General features: G+C 40.9%; 1 protein-coding gene across 4 annotated transcripts in view; it reads left to right on the forward strand.

Annotated features, from left to right (window-relative positions):
- CNKSR2 (connector enhancer of kinase suppressor of Ras 2) overlaps positions 1-20,551 on the forward strand; it is a 366,125-nt gene that overhangs the window by 60,165 nt on the left and 285,409 nt on the right. For all 4 annotated transcript variants that reach the window (XM_077807188.1, XM_077807189.1, XM_077807190.1 and 1 more), the window contains exon 3: positions 16,230-16,432. In XM_077807188.1, the coding sequence (XP_077663314.1) occupies positions 16,230-16,432 (203 nt within the window). The remainder of the gene's footprint in view (positions 1-16,229; positions 16,433-20,551) is intronic.

The raw sequence follows: 20,551 nt of genomic DNA on the forward strand, positions 1-20,551 counted from the left end.
GAGGCTGTTTCTTGACAGCATTTTAAAAACTGTGAGTCAGACCTTCGGATGGTATAAATTAGCATAGCTTCACTGATTTACACCAGCTGAAGATCGGTCACTTAATGAAACCATCCTTGACGTGCAATCTATTGATGGAGAATGTGGTGGTGGGGAGAGGAAACCCCCTCTAAAAAAAGGAAATAATAGATATTTTTTACTTTGAGCTTTGCATAGGTCATGGGGAAAGTAGCAGATACGGCATGCTTAGAAACTTACTTAATGTCAGTTGCTTAAATTGCTATGGCTGGGACTAGAACTTGGTTATATTCGGTGCATTCAAAATTGTGTACCTTGAGGATTACTACAGACAAGGCATCAGTGTGATTTGCCGGAAAAAATATTGATGTGCACCCATTATGAAATTAGTTATCACTAACATGAAACATTTCTGTGCAAATGCATGGAAGAATAGAACTACTTTATCCATGAATTATTCCTCTTAAGAATATACTTTTTGTCTTAATCTCGTCTTCTGAAACCATTTCTTAGGTAGAAATCCTTTCCCCTGCCTTTTATCAGTAGTTAGATCTCAAAATTACATTTGTCATTAATGGTGAACATTAAACTTAATCATCCCTGTACTACTGAGAGAAGATTCCATTTAGGAACGGAAGATCATATGTACTAAAGTTAAGATTTATTGGCAATATTTTCTTGTTCATAGGAGTAAAATTACTTATCCCTTTTATCATTGGCCTTCATAAGCTACAGTTACATTCATATGGCTGTTCCTTTCCCATCTTTGGCCTGAATTAAACAACAGAATCAAAAGTCCATAACTGGTCAATAAAATGAGGAAGTAAAAGGATATCTCCAATAGCTCACACAGGTCACTTTGAAGGTTCTTATTGGTTTTTTAAGGTGTAGTTGGACAGTTCACTAGAGGCACAAATACTAGAGGCACAAATGATCCCCCCCCCCTTCCCACAAAATGACAAAAACAGAGAAACCATGGGTAGCAGCCTCAAGAGATGAAAACCTCAGTGAGGAGAAAGAAATGGAGTACTTGTGGCACCTTAGAACCAATTTATTTGAGCATGAGCTTTCGTGAGCTACAGCTCACTTCATCAGATGCATACTGTGGAAACTGCAGCAGACTTTATATATACACAGAGAATATGAAACAATACCTCTTCCCACCCCACTGTCCTGCTGGTAATAGCTTATCTAAAGTAATCGTCAGGTTAGGCCATTTCCAGCACAAATCCAGGTTTTCTCACCCTCCACCCCAATTCACTCTCCTGCTGGTGATAGCCCATCCAAAGTGACAACTCTTTACACAATGTGCATGATAATGAAGTTAGGCCATTTCCTGCACAAATCCAGGTTCTCTCACTCCCTCACCCCCCTCCAAAAACCCACCCCCATACACACACAGACTCACTCTCCTGCTGGTAATAGCTCGTCCAAACTGACCACTCTCCAAGTTTAAATCCAAGTTAAACCAGAACATCGGGGGGGGGGGGGGTAGGAAAAAACAAGAGGAAATAGGCTACCTTGCATAATGACTTAGCCACTCCCAGTCTCTATTTAAGCCTAAATTAATAGTATCCAATTTGCAAATGAATTCCAATTCAGCAGTTTCTCGCTGGAGTCTGGATTTGAAGTTTTTTGTCTGTGTGTGTATGGGGGTGGGTTTTTGGAGGGGGGTGAGGGAGTGAGAGAACCTGGATTTGTGCAGGAAATGGCCTAACTTCATTATCATGCACATTGTGTAAAGAGTTGTCACTTTGGATGGGCTATCACCAGCAGGAGAGTGAATTTGTGTGGGGGGTGGAGGGTGAGAAAACCTGGATTTGTGCTGGAAATGGCCTAACCTGACGATTACTTTAGATAAGCTATTACCAGCAGGACAGTGGGGTGGGAGGAGGTATTGTTTCATATTCTCTGTGTATATATAAAGTCTGCTGCAGTTTCCACAGTATGCATCTGATGAAGTGAGCTGTAGCTCACGAAAGCTCATGCTCAAATAAATTGGTTAGTCTCTAAGGTGCAACAAGTACTCCATTTCTTTTTGCGAATACAGACTAACACGGCTGTTACTCTGAAACCTGTCAGTGAGGAGAGGATCCATTTGCAGAGATATCCCATGCACATGTTTCTCTCAGGCCTTCTTCCCCGTGGGAATAAGGCCATGGAAACGGTGACCAAACTTGATGGATTCCCAGGGAGCTGTGGGAGGCCAGGCATCCAGTTGGAGGGGCTGTGTTCATGCATGGGCTTTTTTCTGGTGTTGCCACTGGAGCTATGTCACTAGGAACTCCTTATAGCCCCATCCGATGAAGTGAGCTGTAGCTCACAAAAGCTTATGATCAAATAAATTTGTTAGTCTCTAAGGTGCCACAAGTCCTCCTTTTCTTTTTATAGCTCCATGTGGCACCAGGACTCCTGAGAGGAAGTTCTGGGGAAAAGATAACACACCTCAAAGCTGAATTACCTTTTATGGGGAGTCTTTGAAGGGACCTGTTGGGGATGATTATTCCCTTTTGCCTTTGGCTTATTCAGTTTTCTCCTGGTCCACCCAGCCTCCATCCTTCCTCACACATGTGCCTCAAACCCATGTAGGAGGGAGGAGGATGGCACTGTGATGTTACCTGATTTCCCTTTCTGTAGGCCTGTGCACAAAACTGCCTTTGCCTCCCCCTCCATGTGAAATTAAGGGGTTTACAGTCTGTGTTGTGGATCTTAATTTTTATTTGTTTAACTTTGGTGGCTGCTTATGAGAGTTTAAAAAGGTGCACACCCATTCAGAGGAATTGGTGTTTAAAGATGTCCATTATGGAATAACAAGATTTAAACTGGTGTCACATTCATGGCAATGCCAGTGGTTTTACTGCTTCTTTTAAGATATTAGTCTGAGATCTGGGTGTGATGTTTACTACCATACAATGGTATTCTGACATATGAAATTCTAGAGGAATGAGAGCAATTGTCTAACTAGGACCACAGTGATCTATTTTAGAGAACATACAGAAAAATACATAATTATTGCTTTGTTTTATGGTCTCTGATTGAATTGGACTAACAAAATAATTGTATACATGCTTTATTAGTGAAAATCTTCAGTGTCATAAGGAGAATTTGTATTTCTGATGTCCCAGAAGATAGTGCAGTGATACAGAAGTCGCTATCTGAAAAGCACAGATGGGATTGCTGGGACCAAGATCATCATTTATGTGAGACTCTCAAACTTCAAGGAGTTGTGCAGAATTGCTTTCCCTTTTTAGCACTTCCTTTAGCAGGATAGTATTGATAAACATTTCAATCACTTCGGCATAGTTTGTTTTTCAGTCAGCAAAATCTCATAGCAAATGTTAGTAATAAGAGAAGTGTTGTTGTAGCTGTGTTGATCTGAAGAGAGACAAAAGATGGGCAAAGTAATATCTTTTATTGGACCAACTTCTGTTGGTGGAAGAGACAAGGTTTGGAGCTTCACAGAGCTCTTCTTCAGGTCTGTAAAAGGTATCCAGAGTGTCACAGCTAAATTACAAGTTGGGACAGACTGCTAAGCATAAGGAGTATCATATGGAGTATCATCAAACAGTTATAACCCATGCTTGGTGGGGACCACATTCTGAAAGAAATCTTTTCCAAACCTCCTCTTCTGGCCTTCAAACAACCCCCGCCCCCAAACTCACCAAGCTTATCATCAGAAGCAAGCTCCCCACAGACCTGGACACACCAATGCAAAGCAGGACCAGACCCTACCAAAACAAGAGATGCAAAACTTGCAGATGCGTTTCCATTGCTACAATAATAAATACCCTCTACAACACACCTTTCAAGATTCATGGCCTATCACAACGTGTGGTGTACCTCAAGCAGTGCATCAAATGCTCCAACTACAGCTATGTGGGTGGAACCAAGCAATCATGCTCTACAACGAACTCAGACCAAAAATGATGTCATAAGAACATAAGAACGGCCATACTGGGTCAAACCAAAGGTCCATCTAGCCTAGTATCCTGTCTTCCGACACCAATGCCCGGTGCCCCAGAGGGAACAAACAGAACAGGTAATCATCAAGCGATCCATTCTCTGTTGCTCATTCCGAACTTTTGGCAAACAGAGGCTAAGGACACCATCTCTGCCCATCCTGGCTAATAGCCATTGATGGGCTTATCCTCCAAGAACTTATCTCGTTCTTTTTTTAACGCTGTTATAGTTTTGGCCTTCAGAACATTCTCTGGCAAAGAGTTCCCTAGGTTGACTGTGAAGAAATACTTCCTTTTGTTTTGTTCTAAACCTGCTGTCTATTAATTTCATTTGGTGACCCCTAGATCTTGTCTTATGAGGAGGAGTAAATAATACTTCCTTATTTACTTTCTTCACAGCCATCATGATTTTATAGACCTCAATCATATCCTCCTTAGTCGTCTCTTTTCCAAGCTGAAAAGTCCAAGTCTTATTAATCTCTCCTCATACGGAAGCCGTTCCATACTCCTAGTAATTTTTGTTGCCCTTTTCTGAACCTTTTCCAATTCCAATATATCTTTTTTTTTGAGATGGGGAGACCACATCTGCACGCAGTATTCAAGATGTGGGCGTACCATGGATTTATAGAGAGGCAATATGATATTTTCTGTCTTATTGTCTAGCCCTACGGGCAAGTACTTTTCAAAATGTGATAACTTCATATCTGACCTCTTAGTCCTTGTCCTCAGAGGAAACCTGTACCTCACTTTCAAAAGACAAGCCTGGAAACTTCATAACTTCTGCTAGACACTAAAAACCATGGTCTCAGTAGAGACTGGTTTTATGGTTCATTACAACAATTTGTAACCTAGTAACCCCTTTTTGTCTTGAGACTGAAGAGGTGTTAATTGCCCACTTCATTTTAAGTGGTTTCTTGTAACATGTGTTTACCCTTTATGCTTAACAATCTGTTCCACCTTGTATTTAGCTGTGTCATTCTGTGGCACTCTGGTTACCTGCAGAAGAGCTCTGTGAAGCTCCAAAGCTTGTCTCTTCCGTCAACAGAAGTTGGGCCAATAAAAGATTGGACCGTCTTGTATCTCTCAGTAATTAAATAAATCATTTGGAATAAATAATTATTGAAACAAAGCTAGTCATCTTATTGTTTTGTATTTATGAAGATGGTGTGAGGAGCACACAGTGTACACTTATAAAACAGCATAATTTGAACACTGTAGATTAACCTGCTTGGCAGTGCTTCTTCAATGAGAAGGAAGGATGATACGCTTCTTAAACTTTGTGTTGGCATTGAAAGACCCTGGGAGAGGTGGCACTGAGAAATATATATTCTCGATGGAGCTGGTAGCAATGTCTGTGGTTAAGGATGCCCAACACTTCCCATTATAAGAGCCTGTTTTCAGTTGTTTATATGTTTATAACTTTGCAAATATCTAACCGGTTGGGGTGAAATTTTCAATGCCGGCTGTTTGCCTCAGGCTTTTTTTGTTTTGTTTTTTGCTTCAGCTAAAATGGTTCAGCTATTTCTGAGAACGAAGCTTGGGAAAAATATTGTTTTCCTATGTCAGGGGTTCCCAAACTTGGTTTGTTGCTTGTTCAGGGTAAACCCCTGGTGGGCCACGAGATGCTTTGTTTACCTGAGCGTCCGCAAGTATGGCCACTCACAGCTCCCAGTGGCCATGGTTCGCTGTTCCTGGCCAGTGGCGCTGCGGGAAGCGGTGGCCGGGCCCATGCCGTTTCCCACAGCTCCCACTGGCTGGGAATGGTGAACTGCGGCCACTGGGTGTTGAGAGTGGACGCTCAGGTAAACAAAGCACTATGCAGCGCACCAAGGGCTTATCCTGAACAAGTCGCGAACCAAGTTTGGGAACCCCTGGCCTATGTTAAAACACACACACACACAAATTTTGCAACCGTTTCATCAAATACCTCCTTGCTTTGCAGCAGACTTGAAATTTGGCAAGGTGGTTGCCCTGGTGTCAGGGCGCTGTCTTTGCAAAAACTGACCCAAATTTGGCCAAGTTTTAAGTCTCTGAAAATCTCAGTTTGCATAAGCTCAGTAGAGACTTGTTCAGTTTGGCGACTAAATTCTCCTCCAGAGAATCTGTTTGTATTGAGCATGCTCCATCTTCAGCGAGCAACAGGGGCTGACCAGGACTTTTCCTGTAATTGCTTCTCCTGGCTGATTGGGTCCTCTGTGGCCCTGGGCGCAGGAACTAAGAGCAGGCAGACTGACTTTTCTGTGCTCTCAATTATTCCTGTCTAGCACCCATTCAGTGAGGTTGAAAAGGAGGAGGCAGCTACACTGGAATGTAGAGAGGTGAGAAATGTGATGGGGTGGGGGGACAAGGGAAGAGAGGGTTCCACAAGCTACAACAGGAGGGGGCCAGGAGCTTGGGAGTCAATCAGAGCAGAGTGAGCAGGAGCTGGTGGTGAGGTATGGTGGGGGTTTGGATAGAAGTAGAGGATGAGTGAGGCTAGGGGCAGAGGGGCAGAAGGGTCAATAACCACTAGAGCACATACTACCCTCTAGAACCTGGAACTGAACTCAGAAATCCTGAGTCTTCACATTCCTCTGCTGTCAGCAAATAACTGAATTCCAGTAGCAAAGTATGTATCTCTTCTCTCCCCTGTTGTGTGCTCCCGATAGAGGATAACAGTCAACTACAGCTACCATTTACTCTGTTACTTCAAATGGTAGAGTTTTGTGTGTCGAAATATTCAGACCTTGATGATGTACCATTTGGTGTCAATATTCCACATGATGGAATGTTTTTATTTGTCTTCTTTTAAGATAATTTTTTAAAGAACATTATTAGGGCTGAAAAATCAAGCACTTAGAAGTTGGAAAATGCCAGAATTAAGGTTGCATGAAACCTTAATTTGGCCCTCCCTGTGCATTTGTATCATTATACAGTCTTTAATTATACAATCACACAGAATGTTTTTCACAAGACACTGACTCATTCAGAGAATGGGTAAAATAATTCATCCTTGTAAATTTTATTCATATCATCGAGAAATGTCAGGCATAATCAAGAAGTTACATTCCTAAATATGTAATTTATTATTTAGGATGTAGTGCAGTTATCTTGTAGACTTTAGCAGTTATATTTTCAAAAGGCTGTCTTGATTATTTAAACTAAAAGCATTTTTTAAAAGATCCATAATTATCCTTGTCTTTAAAAATGTTTTAGGTGTAATGACAAATATTTGCCAGAGGGAAAACAAATCTTCTACTTCTGTTATTCACTCAGCTGCTACTGCTGCTGCTTAGGGTTGTTAACTTTCTAATTGCACAAAACCAAACATCCCTGCCCTGCTACCTGCCGTGAGGCCCCTTCCCTGAGACCCTACCCCTGCTCACTCCATCCCCCCTCCTTTCATCGCGTGCTCTCCCCCACCCTCACTCACTTTCACCGGGCTGGGTCTGGGGATGGGGTGGAGGAGGGGGTGAGGGCTCTGGCAGGGGGTGTGGGCTCTGGAGTGGGGCCAGAAATGAGGGGTTTAGGATGCGGGAAGGGGTTCAGGGTTGGGCAGCGGTTCGGGATGCAGGCTCTGGCTGGGTGGTGTTTACCTCAGGAGACTCCCGGAAGCAGCCGGCATGGCCGTCTCCTAGGCGCAGGGGCCGCGGTTCCTGACCAATGGGAGCTCTGGAGCTGGCGCTCGGGGCAGGGGCAGCGCAGAGAGTCCCCAGGGCTGCCCCGGTGCCTAGGAGCTGGACATGCCACCCACTTCCGGGGGTTGCAGGGAGCCAAGGCAGGCAGGGAGCCTGCCTTAGCCACACTACGCCACTGACTGGACTTTCAGCGGCTCGGTCAGTAGTGCTGACTGGAGCCACCAGGGTCCCTTTTCGACCGGGTGTTCCAGTCGAAAACCAGATGTCTAGTGCTCTTGCTGCCTCCTCCAGGTGGGAGGCAGCAGCTCAATAAATCACCGTCATTGAGGTTCTATATATTCCTGTCCTAGTTCTGTTCCTATTTTTTCCTTTGCCTCAAGCAGAAATATTTGCAGTAATATCTACTCCTGTGTTCTGTAGAGTAGTCCTATTCTTTGTGGTTTGGGTAATGCTTATTTTTCACCTAAACGAAATAATTTCTCAGGCATTTCTGGTTTTTTGTCCTCTAGGGGAAATGGTATCCCTTTTTTTACATCTACTATAAGGGGTAAAGATTTCTGCCGGTCAGAACCACTTTTATCACTTAGTGGGTGGAACACACAATGGGACTGTCAGTTGTCTTTGCTAGAGAGTTCAAGTGAATCTACATAGCAGCAAAGCAATTCTGGTCAATGAATATGTATACTTCCTCCACGTGGATTGCAGCAGCTGGCTGTGGTGAAAAGGGAGAAACAATGGTTGAGGGAATTATGCCAGGTGGCCATATGGTCCTTCCTCTACCTTGTGTGTTTTTAAAAGACATGCAGTGACCTTGATCTCAGATGTGCTCAAAGACATCAGGGCAGTAGTGCCAGTGTAAGAAGCTATGATCCACCCATCTATTTTAAAGGGCTAAGAAACTGCTATTGGAACTGAGGCTTGGATCCCAGCAGCTTTAAACTGGTGTGCTGACAGAGCAGATATACTAGGGTTAACGCTATATCTGTACACCAGTTTGGAACAGCCAGCCGTTCTACTTATCTATGCTGCGGCGTGAAGTGCTTTAGCCTATTAGCAAATGTTCCCCTAGTTTTTCTTAGGTTTGTGTTTTTGAAGTGGGCTTTTTTGTTTTGTTTTGGTAGTTAAGCAACTTTGTTCAAGCTAGTCCAAAGTGTTTTTATTCAAGCTTTTCTCCTCATGGCATCAAATGGCTAGGGCTCTACCAAATTCAAGGTCCATTTTGGGCAATTTTGTGGTTATAGGATTTTAAAAATAATTAATTTCATGATTTCAGCTATTTCAATCTGAAATTTCACAGTGTTGTAATTGTAGGGGTCCTGACCCAGAAAGGAGTTGTGTGCCGGGAGGCGTCATAAGGCTGGTGGTGGTGCTGCTTTCAGAGCCAGGCAGCTGTAGAGTGGCGACTGTTGGCTTGGAGCCCAGCTGTGAAGGCAGAGCTGCCGCCAGCAGCAGTGCAGAAGTAAGGGTGACGATGCCATACAGTGCTGCCCTTACTTCTGCACTGCTGCTTGCAGAGCTGGGCCCTCAGTCAGCAGCCGCCACTCTCTGGCCACCCAGCTCTGAAGGCAACGGCGCAGAAGTAAGGGTGGCATGGTAGGGTATTGTCACTCTTACTTCTGCACTGCTGCTGGTGGGGTGCAGCTTTCAGAGCTGAGCGCCTGGCCAGCAGCTGCCACTTTCCAGCCAGCAGCTGCTGCTCTTCGGTCACCCAGCTCTGAAGGCAGCGCAGAAGTAAGGGTGGCAAAACCACGGTCCCCCTAAAATAACCTTGCGACTTCCCTAGAACTCCCTTTTGGATGAGGATCCCCAATTTGAGTAAAGCTGGTCTCCCCTGTGAAATCTGTGTAGTATGTGGTTAAAGCACACAAAAGAGCAGATTTCACAGTGGGAGACCAGAGTTCATAGTTCGTGAAACGTTTCTCATGGCCATGAATTTGGTAGGGCCCTACAAATGGCACAGAGCATTTGCAGGCAGAATGAGTAGGCTGGGGCCCTGCTCAAAATATAGAAATAATTGATGGTGATTGGTGCTGCTGTGTGTCAATTTGAGAAGGAACTGCAATTCATCACTCACAAACTATCATATGAAGATGTAGAAAAGCAATTAACGGGTAAAATTTTAGCTCAAACACCTGCTGCTAAGCTTCACAGCTTTCTGTTATCGTTTAGTTTCCTCAGGTACTTGTTTTCTGATGGTTATAGAAGACTCCTTTAGACCCATTACTGCAGTATTGTGGTATGATTAGGGTAACTCCTGTTGCAATGGAGTTCAGTCATTCATGTCTTTCAGTTGTAAAAACAGATTTCCGAACTTGTTTAATCTCTGGTAATTCTTCAGTGGTTGGTTTTTATTTTGGATTGTGGAACCATAATATTTTCCATAGTATGCAATTATGTCTTTTTCTGTTGCTTGAAAATAAATGCATAGTTTTGCTTAGAAACCCACATTGATGGTGATGCATTTCCAAATTTAAATTATGATCAGACTTGGGAATTATTACTTGGGCAAGTTTTTTCAAGCTTAACATGTACAACTTTTCTTTTTAATACAGCCCAGTGATGGGGGAAAGAGGGTTGTGAGTTTGCCCACTGTTTTAAAGGTATTTTTTACAGCTGTGCAAAATGATATTCTGGTGGAAATTTGATATATCTGTATTCACACTCCTTGCTATAACTGTGTTCTATTTTGCGTAGAGACTTCATTGACATAGACTCCACTGCTAATATAAAATAGTTCTAAAATTTATTGATGTCAGGCACTAGCTTGTGCTCCTGATTATTTTATTTTTTTTAAATGAGAGCAGGTGATGGTTCTATAAGAGCAACAGGTTTTGTTGTTTTTACCATCATTATTTCCCCTCCCCCACCTGTGCCAATGAGGGAAGACATCCAAAAGAAAGACAGAAATCTTTAAATAGTCAAAATGTGCATCTTTAACTTATGGCCCTAAGCTTTTCATAGTAAGTACTTTTCTAAGTATTTTTTTAATGTAAATCTGTATGCCATTTTACCTCATCATTCAAATGTAGCAAAAGTGTATTAAGAATAGTATTCTAAGCCTGTATGCCTTGATGTAAAAGTGAAGAATTGAGCAAATTGCATATTATTATTAGTTTAATTATTCGCATTATAGTAGAATTCAAGGCCTAAACCTTGCTTGGAGTGCCACTGTGCTAGGCAATGTACAAGCACATAACTGTGTTAAAGAGCTTACAGCCTCAATAGACAAGACAGATGAATCTTTGGAGTATAATTAGTTATCTCTGCCTCAGTTGGGTTTTTATCTAAAGTATCAACATATATAAGATAAATTTGGAAAATGAGCAGAAATTAACAGTGTGAGAGATTAAATTTCTGAAGAAATGCAAGTGAATTTGTACTATAATAAACCTAAACAGAGATACGTAGTATAGCGGAAGAGAAATGTGAACGAAATGTTTTGTGATGGTGAACAAACATGAATATAAGTTTGTAGCTATAGGACATTTTGTTTTGATTTATATAAAAGAGTCTTAATCAGATAGATCATGGAGTTGATAGTTCCTGTATAGTGTTGTTGTTATGACTGCATTTAGAAGTCTTACCATGTGCACTCAGGGCAATACAATAAAAGCAATATTATTTATGGTCAGTTTTCAAATACAAATTCTGTTTTGAAAAATAATTCTCTAAAACAAAGGGTTTGAAAAGTTAAGATGCACTGTCTGAAGAACTGATAAGAAAACATAAACCTTCATCACTAGTTTGCAGAAGACTAGGAGGTGATTTGATAACTACATGTAGCTGCTTGACAGCGTCTTCACTGATGATGAACTGTTAAGTAAGGAAGTGTGTGTGTGTTTAAAAATATAATTTTAATTGACTTCTCAACATTAAAGATTTATTATGGAGATACCAGTCCCTCTGTAGTTTGAGGAATACTTCTTACTGGCATAAGCATGATTCCCGTCCTTTAACTTTGCCAAACCCAGAATGATCTTGTATGAAATTTCACATGCCAGATCTTAGCCCAATGTAACTTCTTCGTTCATTTGTTTCCTGCATTGTTTGTGGTGAATTGAACCAGACATTTGGGAGAGATGACCAGACAAGAAAGAGATGGCCTTCGGTTCTTCAACCTTTTCCTTATGTGTCTTAGCTAGAGCTGAGTGAGTTTTTGGTTTGGGGGCTGAACCAAAAAAATCAGGGGGAAAAAAAATGGTTTGGTCTGAACTGAAACTGAATTTTTTTCAGTTTTTCTAGCTGCAACAAAATAAACAAAACACTTTTGTTTCAGGTCAAACAAAACAATTTGAGCAGAAATTAAACCTTTTCAGTGTTTTGTTTTTGTTCCTTTTGGGCATTTTCAGTCATGTTGCACCATTTTATTAAAATTAAATTAAATTTGAAACAAAATGGCATTTGGATATGAAATGTTTCAGTTCAAAATAGTCAAAACAGACAGTTTAGACTTTTTAAAATAAAATTTCTGGCTAAATCTATTTGCTGAATTGGACCTGAATTTGTGAATAATTTTGATGCCCTGAAAAATGCATTCATCAGCAAACTTACTATTTACTGAAAAATAATAGTCCTAGTTCTGCTATTATGCTCATCATATCCCTCCAACTACTGGGCATAGCAAATCTATTTTTATTGTATCTGTTGTCCATGGTGCTAACATAAGTTAGTGGTTTTGATAAGGTGATTAATTACTGTCAGTTCTTTCACTGCATTACAAAGCATGTATTGTTTTTTCCATGTTAATTTTAATGTTGGCTTAGAAAGTTTTTCTATTTATATTCTAAATATATCTATTGTATAATTGGTATAGCATCTTTAAATAGTGGAGAAAAATGATTGCCTTCAGTATACTGTGTATTTAATCAGCAATTAAGTCCCTTTCTAAGGGCTTGTGTATGACTAGGAAGAAAAGTCAGCAACTGTACAATTAAGAATTAAGTATTAAAGCTTCTGTAGTCAGAAAATATGTGGTAGGTCAATAGATAAGATTGTCTTGAAGCCTCTGGTTCTCAGGGTTGTATGTGTGTCTGTGATTTATTTTTATTTACCTTGAATAAATCTTTATTTATCTTAAATCCCGCTACATTATTCAAATAGTCTTAAAGTGCAGCTCTGCTGTGAAAAGTAAACGTGTAGTTGCTGAATGACTGCAAGTAAAAATGACAGGTTTCAGAGTAGCAGCCATGTTAGTCTGTATCCGCAAAAAGAAAAGGAGTACTTGTGTTACTTCATCGGATGCATGCAGTGAAGTGAGCTGTAGCTCATGAAAGCTTATGCTCAAATAAATTTGTTAGTCTCTAAGGTGCCACAAGTACTCCTTTTCTTTTTGCAAGTAAAAAGAGACTCTGGCTAGGATGATGGGAAACACGCACAAGCTCTTAGGTTGCTCCCCTTTGGCGCATTGTAACACCTCTCCAGGAACAGAGACTGTGTCACCAGCCAAAGGTGTGGGATAGAGGGGGCAGCCAGTGGTGAAAGGGCCCACGGTATTTCTGTGGTCAGGGAATGCTTGCAGGAGGCAGATTCTTCCATGTGGATCTCAGCTCCAGTGGAGGTGTCTGCTTTCTATTCTACCACTCCATCAACAGTACCTATAGAAAACTATCCTGCTAATAAGCAGCAGCAAGTGTGAACTTCCCTTTCTATTATCACCTGAATAACTTGTTAAGACCCATTCATTTTACTGAAGTTCTGCTCTGAAGTGGTCCCAAGGAGCAAATTATATACATCCTAACCATCTCCTCTCTTATTCACAGGATGGTTAAAAATACTCCTGGGGAAATTCTGTGCCAAAAATTAAAAATTCTTCACACAATATTTTAAAATTCTGCAAATTTTTTAGTATTTTATTTGTTAAACTAACACTACACAATCATGTCAGTTTCAATTATTTTGGTAATTTATTTCAAAATACCTGTCAGCAAATATGTCTGTAACAATACAGACACACAAAACTTCTCCCAGGGGCAGAGTTAAAGAAACGCCTACGATAACCCAGTTCCTGTTTCTCTGCCTTCTCCCCTCCAGCCAAGGGGCCAGACCCCCACTCCCTTTCCCCCTGAGTCCAGCCATGGGGCACCCCTCAGTCGAGACACTTGCACCCCCTCCCCCCAGAGCCCAGTCATGTCACCCCAGCCCAGATACTCACACCACCTCCTCCCTCAGAGCCCAGCCGTGCCTTCCCCAGCCCACACACTTGCATCCCTTCCCCCTAGAACCTAGCTGCGGGCCACCCCCAGCCCAGACACTCTCATCCTCTACTCCTCAGAGCCCAGCCACAGCCTCGACACTCACATGCACCCCTGTCCCCTCAGGACCCAGCTGTTCCCCCATAATCCAGACACCTACCCTACCTACTCACAGAACCCAGCCTCGGGGAGCCCTCCAGCCCAGATATTTGCACCCTGTACCCTCCCAGAGCCCAGGGATGCAGAGGGAGAAACAGCCTGATGCTGGGTCCTGGGCTTGTATGAAGGGAACTGCGACTGCTGGGAACCCTGCAGCTTCCGCTCCCTATCTCCCCGAAGCAGTGTCTTCTGTTTGAGAGCTGGGCTCTGCTGGGTCCAGCACTCCCCTAGTGGTAGCCAGCAGCTATGCAGCCCATTTCTGTGGGGGGAAAGGAAATTTTGCGCAGTGACGCAGAATTCCCCCAGGAGTAATATAATTTATAATACCCTTCAGACACAAGGGTAGGAGATGAAGGTGTTTGGTAACTGGTTCTTCATAATTATTTTTGTCAAAAGTTGGGTTTTTGTGGAAGTAGCAGAAAATGTTGGGTGACCTTATTCTATTAATAGTTGCTGAAAGCCTGTGTGGTCGCATGGGTGTAATGTGGGTAAAAAAGCCAAAAATGGGTGAGAGTTTAAAAATTGGGTGGTAAGAGGCCACAAATCTTAGGGATTGACTCTGGTGACATTCTAAAAAATAGGAGCTCTCAAACATGCTTGTAGCTGTTTCCATTGCTTCACAATGACTCGATAGACATTACAGGTTTCAGTGTGAGTTTTGAGGTTATTATGTGTGCTACTTGTGGTGTTGTGTGAGTGGTGGTGTTGATTTGCGTGTAGGTTGTGTTATGCTAGGAGAGTTGTGGGGAATGATGGGTATGTGCTGAACTGAGGGACTCTGTGTGTTTGAGGTTATTGTGTATACTGGTTGTGTTGTGCTGGGGGAGTTTTGTGTGTGCTGCATGGCTGTGGCAGTTGTGCACACGGGTGGTAGTTGGGCCAAGTAATGCACCATCAGTGCAGTCTCTGTCATATAGCTATTGAACTGTTGTATGCAAATTAGTTGTAGAGTAAGGGTGGTGACTGGTTGAATTACCTCTGATATCTCAATGGTCTAGGACAGGGATCGGCAACCCTTGGCATGCAGCCCCTCGGGGTAAGCCCCCTGGTGGGCCGGGCTGGTTTGTTTACCTGCAGAGTCCACAGGTTCGGCTGATCGCAGCTCCCACTGGCTGAGGTTTGCTGCTCCAGGCCAATGGGGGCTGCGGGAAGCGGCAGCCAGCACATCCCTCGGCCTGCGCTGCTTCAAGGCATGGGTACATTCCTTACTATAGCTGTGCACCACAGGGGTGAAATTTGTAAAGTCAAAATGGCTGAGAACTTAAAAATATAATGGTAAGAGACTTTGAAAACCCAGTGATGATCCAGCCTGGTGATATTCTGAACAAAAAGAACTCTTGACCATGCTTGTAGCTGCTTCCAATGCTTCACATTGAGTCAACAGGCATTTTAGGCTTCAGAGTGACATTCCTGGATTTGATTGTATAGGTACAGTTAATAACATGAATTTTATATGATAATTATATTTTATTTTATGATGCATTTTTCAGAAATATTTCCATAAAATGGAAGGATTACCAAATTTTTGTAATAAATTTATATTACTGTATAATTCAGTGCATATCTGCTGCATATTGGATATTGCATATTGCATAATTTCAGTGTAAGGGGTTGCACAGTACAGGGCACTACAGTACAGAATTTGGCTTTAAAATTGGAATGTAGTTAACAATTCTGTTGAGGTATGAGCTAGAATTGTATTGTGCTCAGTGTTCCATAGTTCTGCTATACTACTAATGGGAGTAAAAAGGAGTAAAAACTCTTTTGACAAAAGTCAGCAAATGTGATTTGGAATGCACCAGGTGAGATTTGGATGTTGTGTAGTATCTTGGTCCCACTGAAAACTAATGGGACTAATTGTAAAGTAAGGTATTGTTCAGGGTGAGTAAGGGTATCAGAATCTGTCCCATAGGCATCAGATCTCTTGGGTAGTAATGCACTGCTTTTATACAGCCACTTTTCAGAGCAGAAGCATGTTTAAAAATTTCTTTTACAATGGTAGCTCTGATTTTTAAGCACACAGATTTTATACTTTAAAACAGTTAAAAGATTAATTACAGTTTTGCTGTTTTTCCATTTCTATTCTGTATCCTGTAGAAACAGAACATGCCAGGAACAAAAAAAACAAAAAAACCAAAACCCCACATTAATGAGTAGGCATGTTCCTACCTTAATTATCAGGAATAGCTAAGTTTCGAAGCATAAGAGCATTATTACTGTTTTTCAGTTCTACATCTTGGCAAAAAGTACTAACTTTCTTTCAATTTTATTTCTTTTAAATGCAGAACTATGGTTTGGAAACAGAAAATCTAAAAACCCTTTCTCACAAGCTAAACGCATCTGCCAAAAATCTGCAGAACTTTATAATTGGGAGGAGGAGGAGTGGTCACTATGATGGCAGGACCAGCCGAAAATTACCAAATGACTTCCTGACCTCTGTGGTGGATCTGATTGGAGCAGCTAAAAGTCTGCTGGCTTGGTTGGACAGGTAAAATCTCCCAAATGTTTCACAGGTAACCAGTTCATGCACACACCCAAAACAAACCTTTTAAAATAATTTTATATTGATTTTAAGTGTAAGCTAAAACCACAAGTTGACTTTAAAGAATGGAAATATGAATTGATTTTTTAAAAAGATGAAGCTTTAGCATGCAGTTTGGACTGCACTCAGCATCATATTTTTAAAAATACTGTAACAGTGGGCTTATCTGGAATTGAATATCAAGGCTAAACTGGATAAGGCAAATTGATGAATTTTTATATTGGTGCAGGGACAAACTTTTAAGTGAACTGTTTAATTCAAACAAGTTCTTTTGATGTTTATTGCACTGGTAAAATTTTTGAACCTATTGGTCATTGTACCAATGTTAATACATAGTTCCACGGTATCTATGTTGCAGTTATGGAATGTCTTTACATGCAGTTATAGAATTATTTACGTGCAGTTATGGAATGTCTTTGAAGCTCTAGAAACAAATAGAACTTTTCAGATTAGCTGCCTTTGATGTTGCGCTCCTAGGATTTGATCAAACTCAGATGACTAGATAGAAAGGCTCCCATTGAAATCAATGGGAGCTGTATCATGCCCTTATTTTACAATACCATGCAAATATTCAGGACCAGGACTGACCTTCTTACTACATTTTTATGTTCCAATTTTATTCATCATGGCACTGAGACTCTCCAGGTAGTAAAGATGATTATTGCAATTTCTCAAGTGGTTAAAATGATTCTGCTTTTAAGTGTATGCCTTTATAAAACACCTCACAAGTCATTTTATAGTCAACATAAATAGGCTGATTGTCTTGTCTTGATTTGAATATGCAGTTGGTAAAGGGCAATTCATATTTGTGTATTACCAACTGAAGCTGTGATACACTGTAGATTAAGTAAAAAAAAAGTGTGTGTGGTGGGGGGAGGGATACTTTTTTTCTTTTTGTCAGGAAAATTACCTTTGTCCCCTAAAAGAAACTCTCTTGACAGAAGTGTTTTGTTTTAAGTGAGATATGTACCTGTCCAGTTTTAAAGAATGTATTCTTCAAAGTCCTGCTTTTGCTGTAGGAACCGTAACTGCCATTGAAGTTTGAAAAGATTGGGCTAAAATTGGAAAACAAATAATGGAAAAGAGACATCTTGCAGTTTAAGGAATAATTTGTTGGTTATGGCGTAAATAACACAGATACTGTGTTTTGCTCTAAGTTTGGCAATAGCATAGCAACCAGAATTTTTAAAAAATGGATGCCTAATGTTGGACTTCTAAGTCCATATTTAGGCACCAAGAGGGGTAATGTTTCTTAGTGGACAGAGTACTGAACAGGACTCGGGAGACCTGGATTCTAATCCTGGCTCTGCTGTTAACCTGCTGGGTCACTTTGGGTGAGTCATTGTGCCTCAGCTACCCTATAAAATATAAATGATACTTACCTGTTTTGTAAAGCACTTTGAGCTCTCCTGATGAAAAGCCATAGGTAAGAGCTGGGTATTATTATTATTATTATTATTATTTATTATGTAGTAAGTGTAACCTGGTTTATCAAAAGGCAAAGCACCTGGAAGCTCCCATTGACCTGGCAGTTCTGCATTTTTGAAAAGCCAGTTGTTTAGTTAAATGCCTAAATATAGACTTAGGAACCCAACGGAGATACCTATTTTAAAAAGCAGGAAAAGTCTTTTCCTTTAAGAACCATTTTGTTTAAAATATCTTTTGACATATTTTCTGGTTTCTGATATCTGCACTTACAAAAGCACATTAATAGTTAAGTCTCTACTGAGAATAACCTCATTGAAGGCACCTTTATTTTTAAAAATTAAACTTCAAACTTACCTGCAATTTCACTAGTTTTAACTTTCCTTTTTAAAATACTTTAGCTCTTCTTTGCTGAGGGTTAAAAGTAAATATTTAGGGCCTAGCACTCTTAAAAAATGCCAATAACGTAAGGCTACAGTTTCCTGCTTACCTGCTGCAGCACATTACAACTTGTACTGTAATTATACATCCTGTTACATGCATTTTTAGTGGCAGAAGTGGTGCAAGACTTAAAATGTTTGAGTCCAAAAGACTGTTGGGTGTTACGAAATGGAAGGATTTTTAATTGAAAATGTTTTAAAATAAATTAACTTTTTTATTATTTCTAAAATATAATTGCACTATCTATTGTGAAGTGTCCATCACACTTGTAGTACTATCACAGGCACCTCCTTTCCAATTTGCTGGGGGGTGCTCGACCTCCGGCTTAGCCCCACGCCATGCCCCCACTCCACCCCTTTCCCCAAGTCCCCATTTCCCACCCCATCTCTTTCCACCCCATTCCTCCCCCTCCCCTGAGCAAGCCATGTCCTCGCTGCTCTACCGCCGAGCCTTTTTCCCCGAGGGTGCTCCAACCCTGGAGCACCCACAGAGTTGTCACCTATGACTGTGCTATTGATTGGAGTTTATAATATGGATGTACTACACTTACTGATGGCAAGAGACTCTTAGAAGGTGATGAGATCAGCTGACAGTTGATTTCTCTGCCTCTGTAAACATAAACTCTAGATGAAAACACACATGCCCTCATGCTTTTTCTTGAGGAATAATCAGCTTCTAAAATCCAAATTCAACATAATAGTTGTTCCATTTGAGCACTAATGTGTGACATGATATCCAAGGTTGTGTCAAGATTGCATGCTTTAGGATTAGACACAAAGCCAAAGCCCCCTGATAAGAGTGGATATGGCCCAGCAATGCATGCTCTGTCATTCTTTACTGAAATTATAATAAGATTATTTATAAAGGCAGCCACATTATATCAGTCATAGATAATACAACAGGCAAACAAAAAATTAAAAGAGAGTTAATAAAATCATCTTAAAAATATAGTTTCCAATTTTACTTTCTGTTACTTGCGCATTTGAGCTCATCTGGAACTGTGGCTGCTCTGCACCTCTGAAAATGGAATATCAAGGTGTTTCAAATTTCATGGCACTCAGAAATTAGGGCAGCAAAAATGAGAGGCTACTTTTGAAAATGTTGTCTTTAGTACCTGAATGGGGTTTTCTAGAAACAATATTTGAATTTCACTTAATTATACAGTAAACAGATATTTTGAACAGGTATGTAATTTAAACATTCTTGTGTACGTTTTTGTGAAATTTTAAGATTTTCTTCTAGTATATAATAATTTTCATTCAGTAGGTCCATTTTTCCTCTTTCAGATGTCTCAAGGGGGCAGATTAATGGCTATGTATTCTTCCTTCTTAAGAGCATGAATGTCTGGAGATCCATAGGGTTCTGTCACTTCCTGTTAAATGGCAACTGGGGGAGATAGAAAGCTTCTTTTACACAGATATGGTTTTGCTACTATTAGTCCTAACAATCAAAGTTGAGCTCCAGACTTTGCTGTTGCAGAGATACTATGATGGTTGGTGCTACCTAAGATAAAATGGACTGAATTTTTCTGTTGAATAGTTCTAGCAGTATTTTTTGATAGGTTCTCTCAGTCGGAGTGTTTTTCTAGTATTTCTTTATGCCTTGAAGACCTGAAGACATTTTCTATATGATGCTTTTATAGCCAGGGTGGCTCAAGTGTCTGACTGCTTCTCATGGCTAGCCTTAGGGAAATCTGCATTTTATATCAAATCTTATTTTTCATGTAATTTCACTATTGTGCTTTCAGTGCCTGAGAGAGATGGGGGGACATTTGTGATTAAGTTGGCATAGACTTGCCCCATATAAAATGAAAGGGAAGCATTGAGGTAAAAGGGTGAGGGTTATTAGCATGCCTCCCCTCTGACAATAGTTTGCAGCCCTGGAGTGATTTGATATATTTCTGTCCTTGGATTCTCGGGTGGCAGCTCTGGCTTACAGCAACTTTTTTCATCTGTGACAAATAAATTAATTAAAAGGAATAATGTGGACACTAACACAGTGATACAAGCCATTGTAACATCCAGACTGGATCACTGGTATGCACATTTACTTGGGGCCACCCTGAAAAAAGCAGCTAGTGGCTCCAGCTGGGTCTAAATGCACCAGCTTGCTTCTTGGGTGGAGAGCACATAAAACTTGAGCTCCATCTCTGCACTAGCAGTTTGTTCACTTCTTAATGCAATTTCAACTTGTTGGTTA

This window comes from Eretmochelys imbricata, chromosome 1 (genome assembly GCF_965152235.1).
Source record: "Eretmochelys imbricata isolate rEreImb1 chromosome 1, rEreImb1.hap1, whole genome shotgun sequence".
Classification (NCBI taxonomy): Eukaryota; Metazoa; Chordata; order Testudines; family Cheloniidae; genus Eretmochelys; species Eretmochelys imbricata.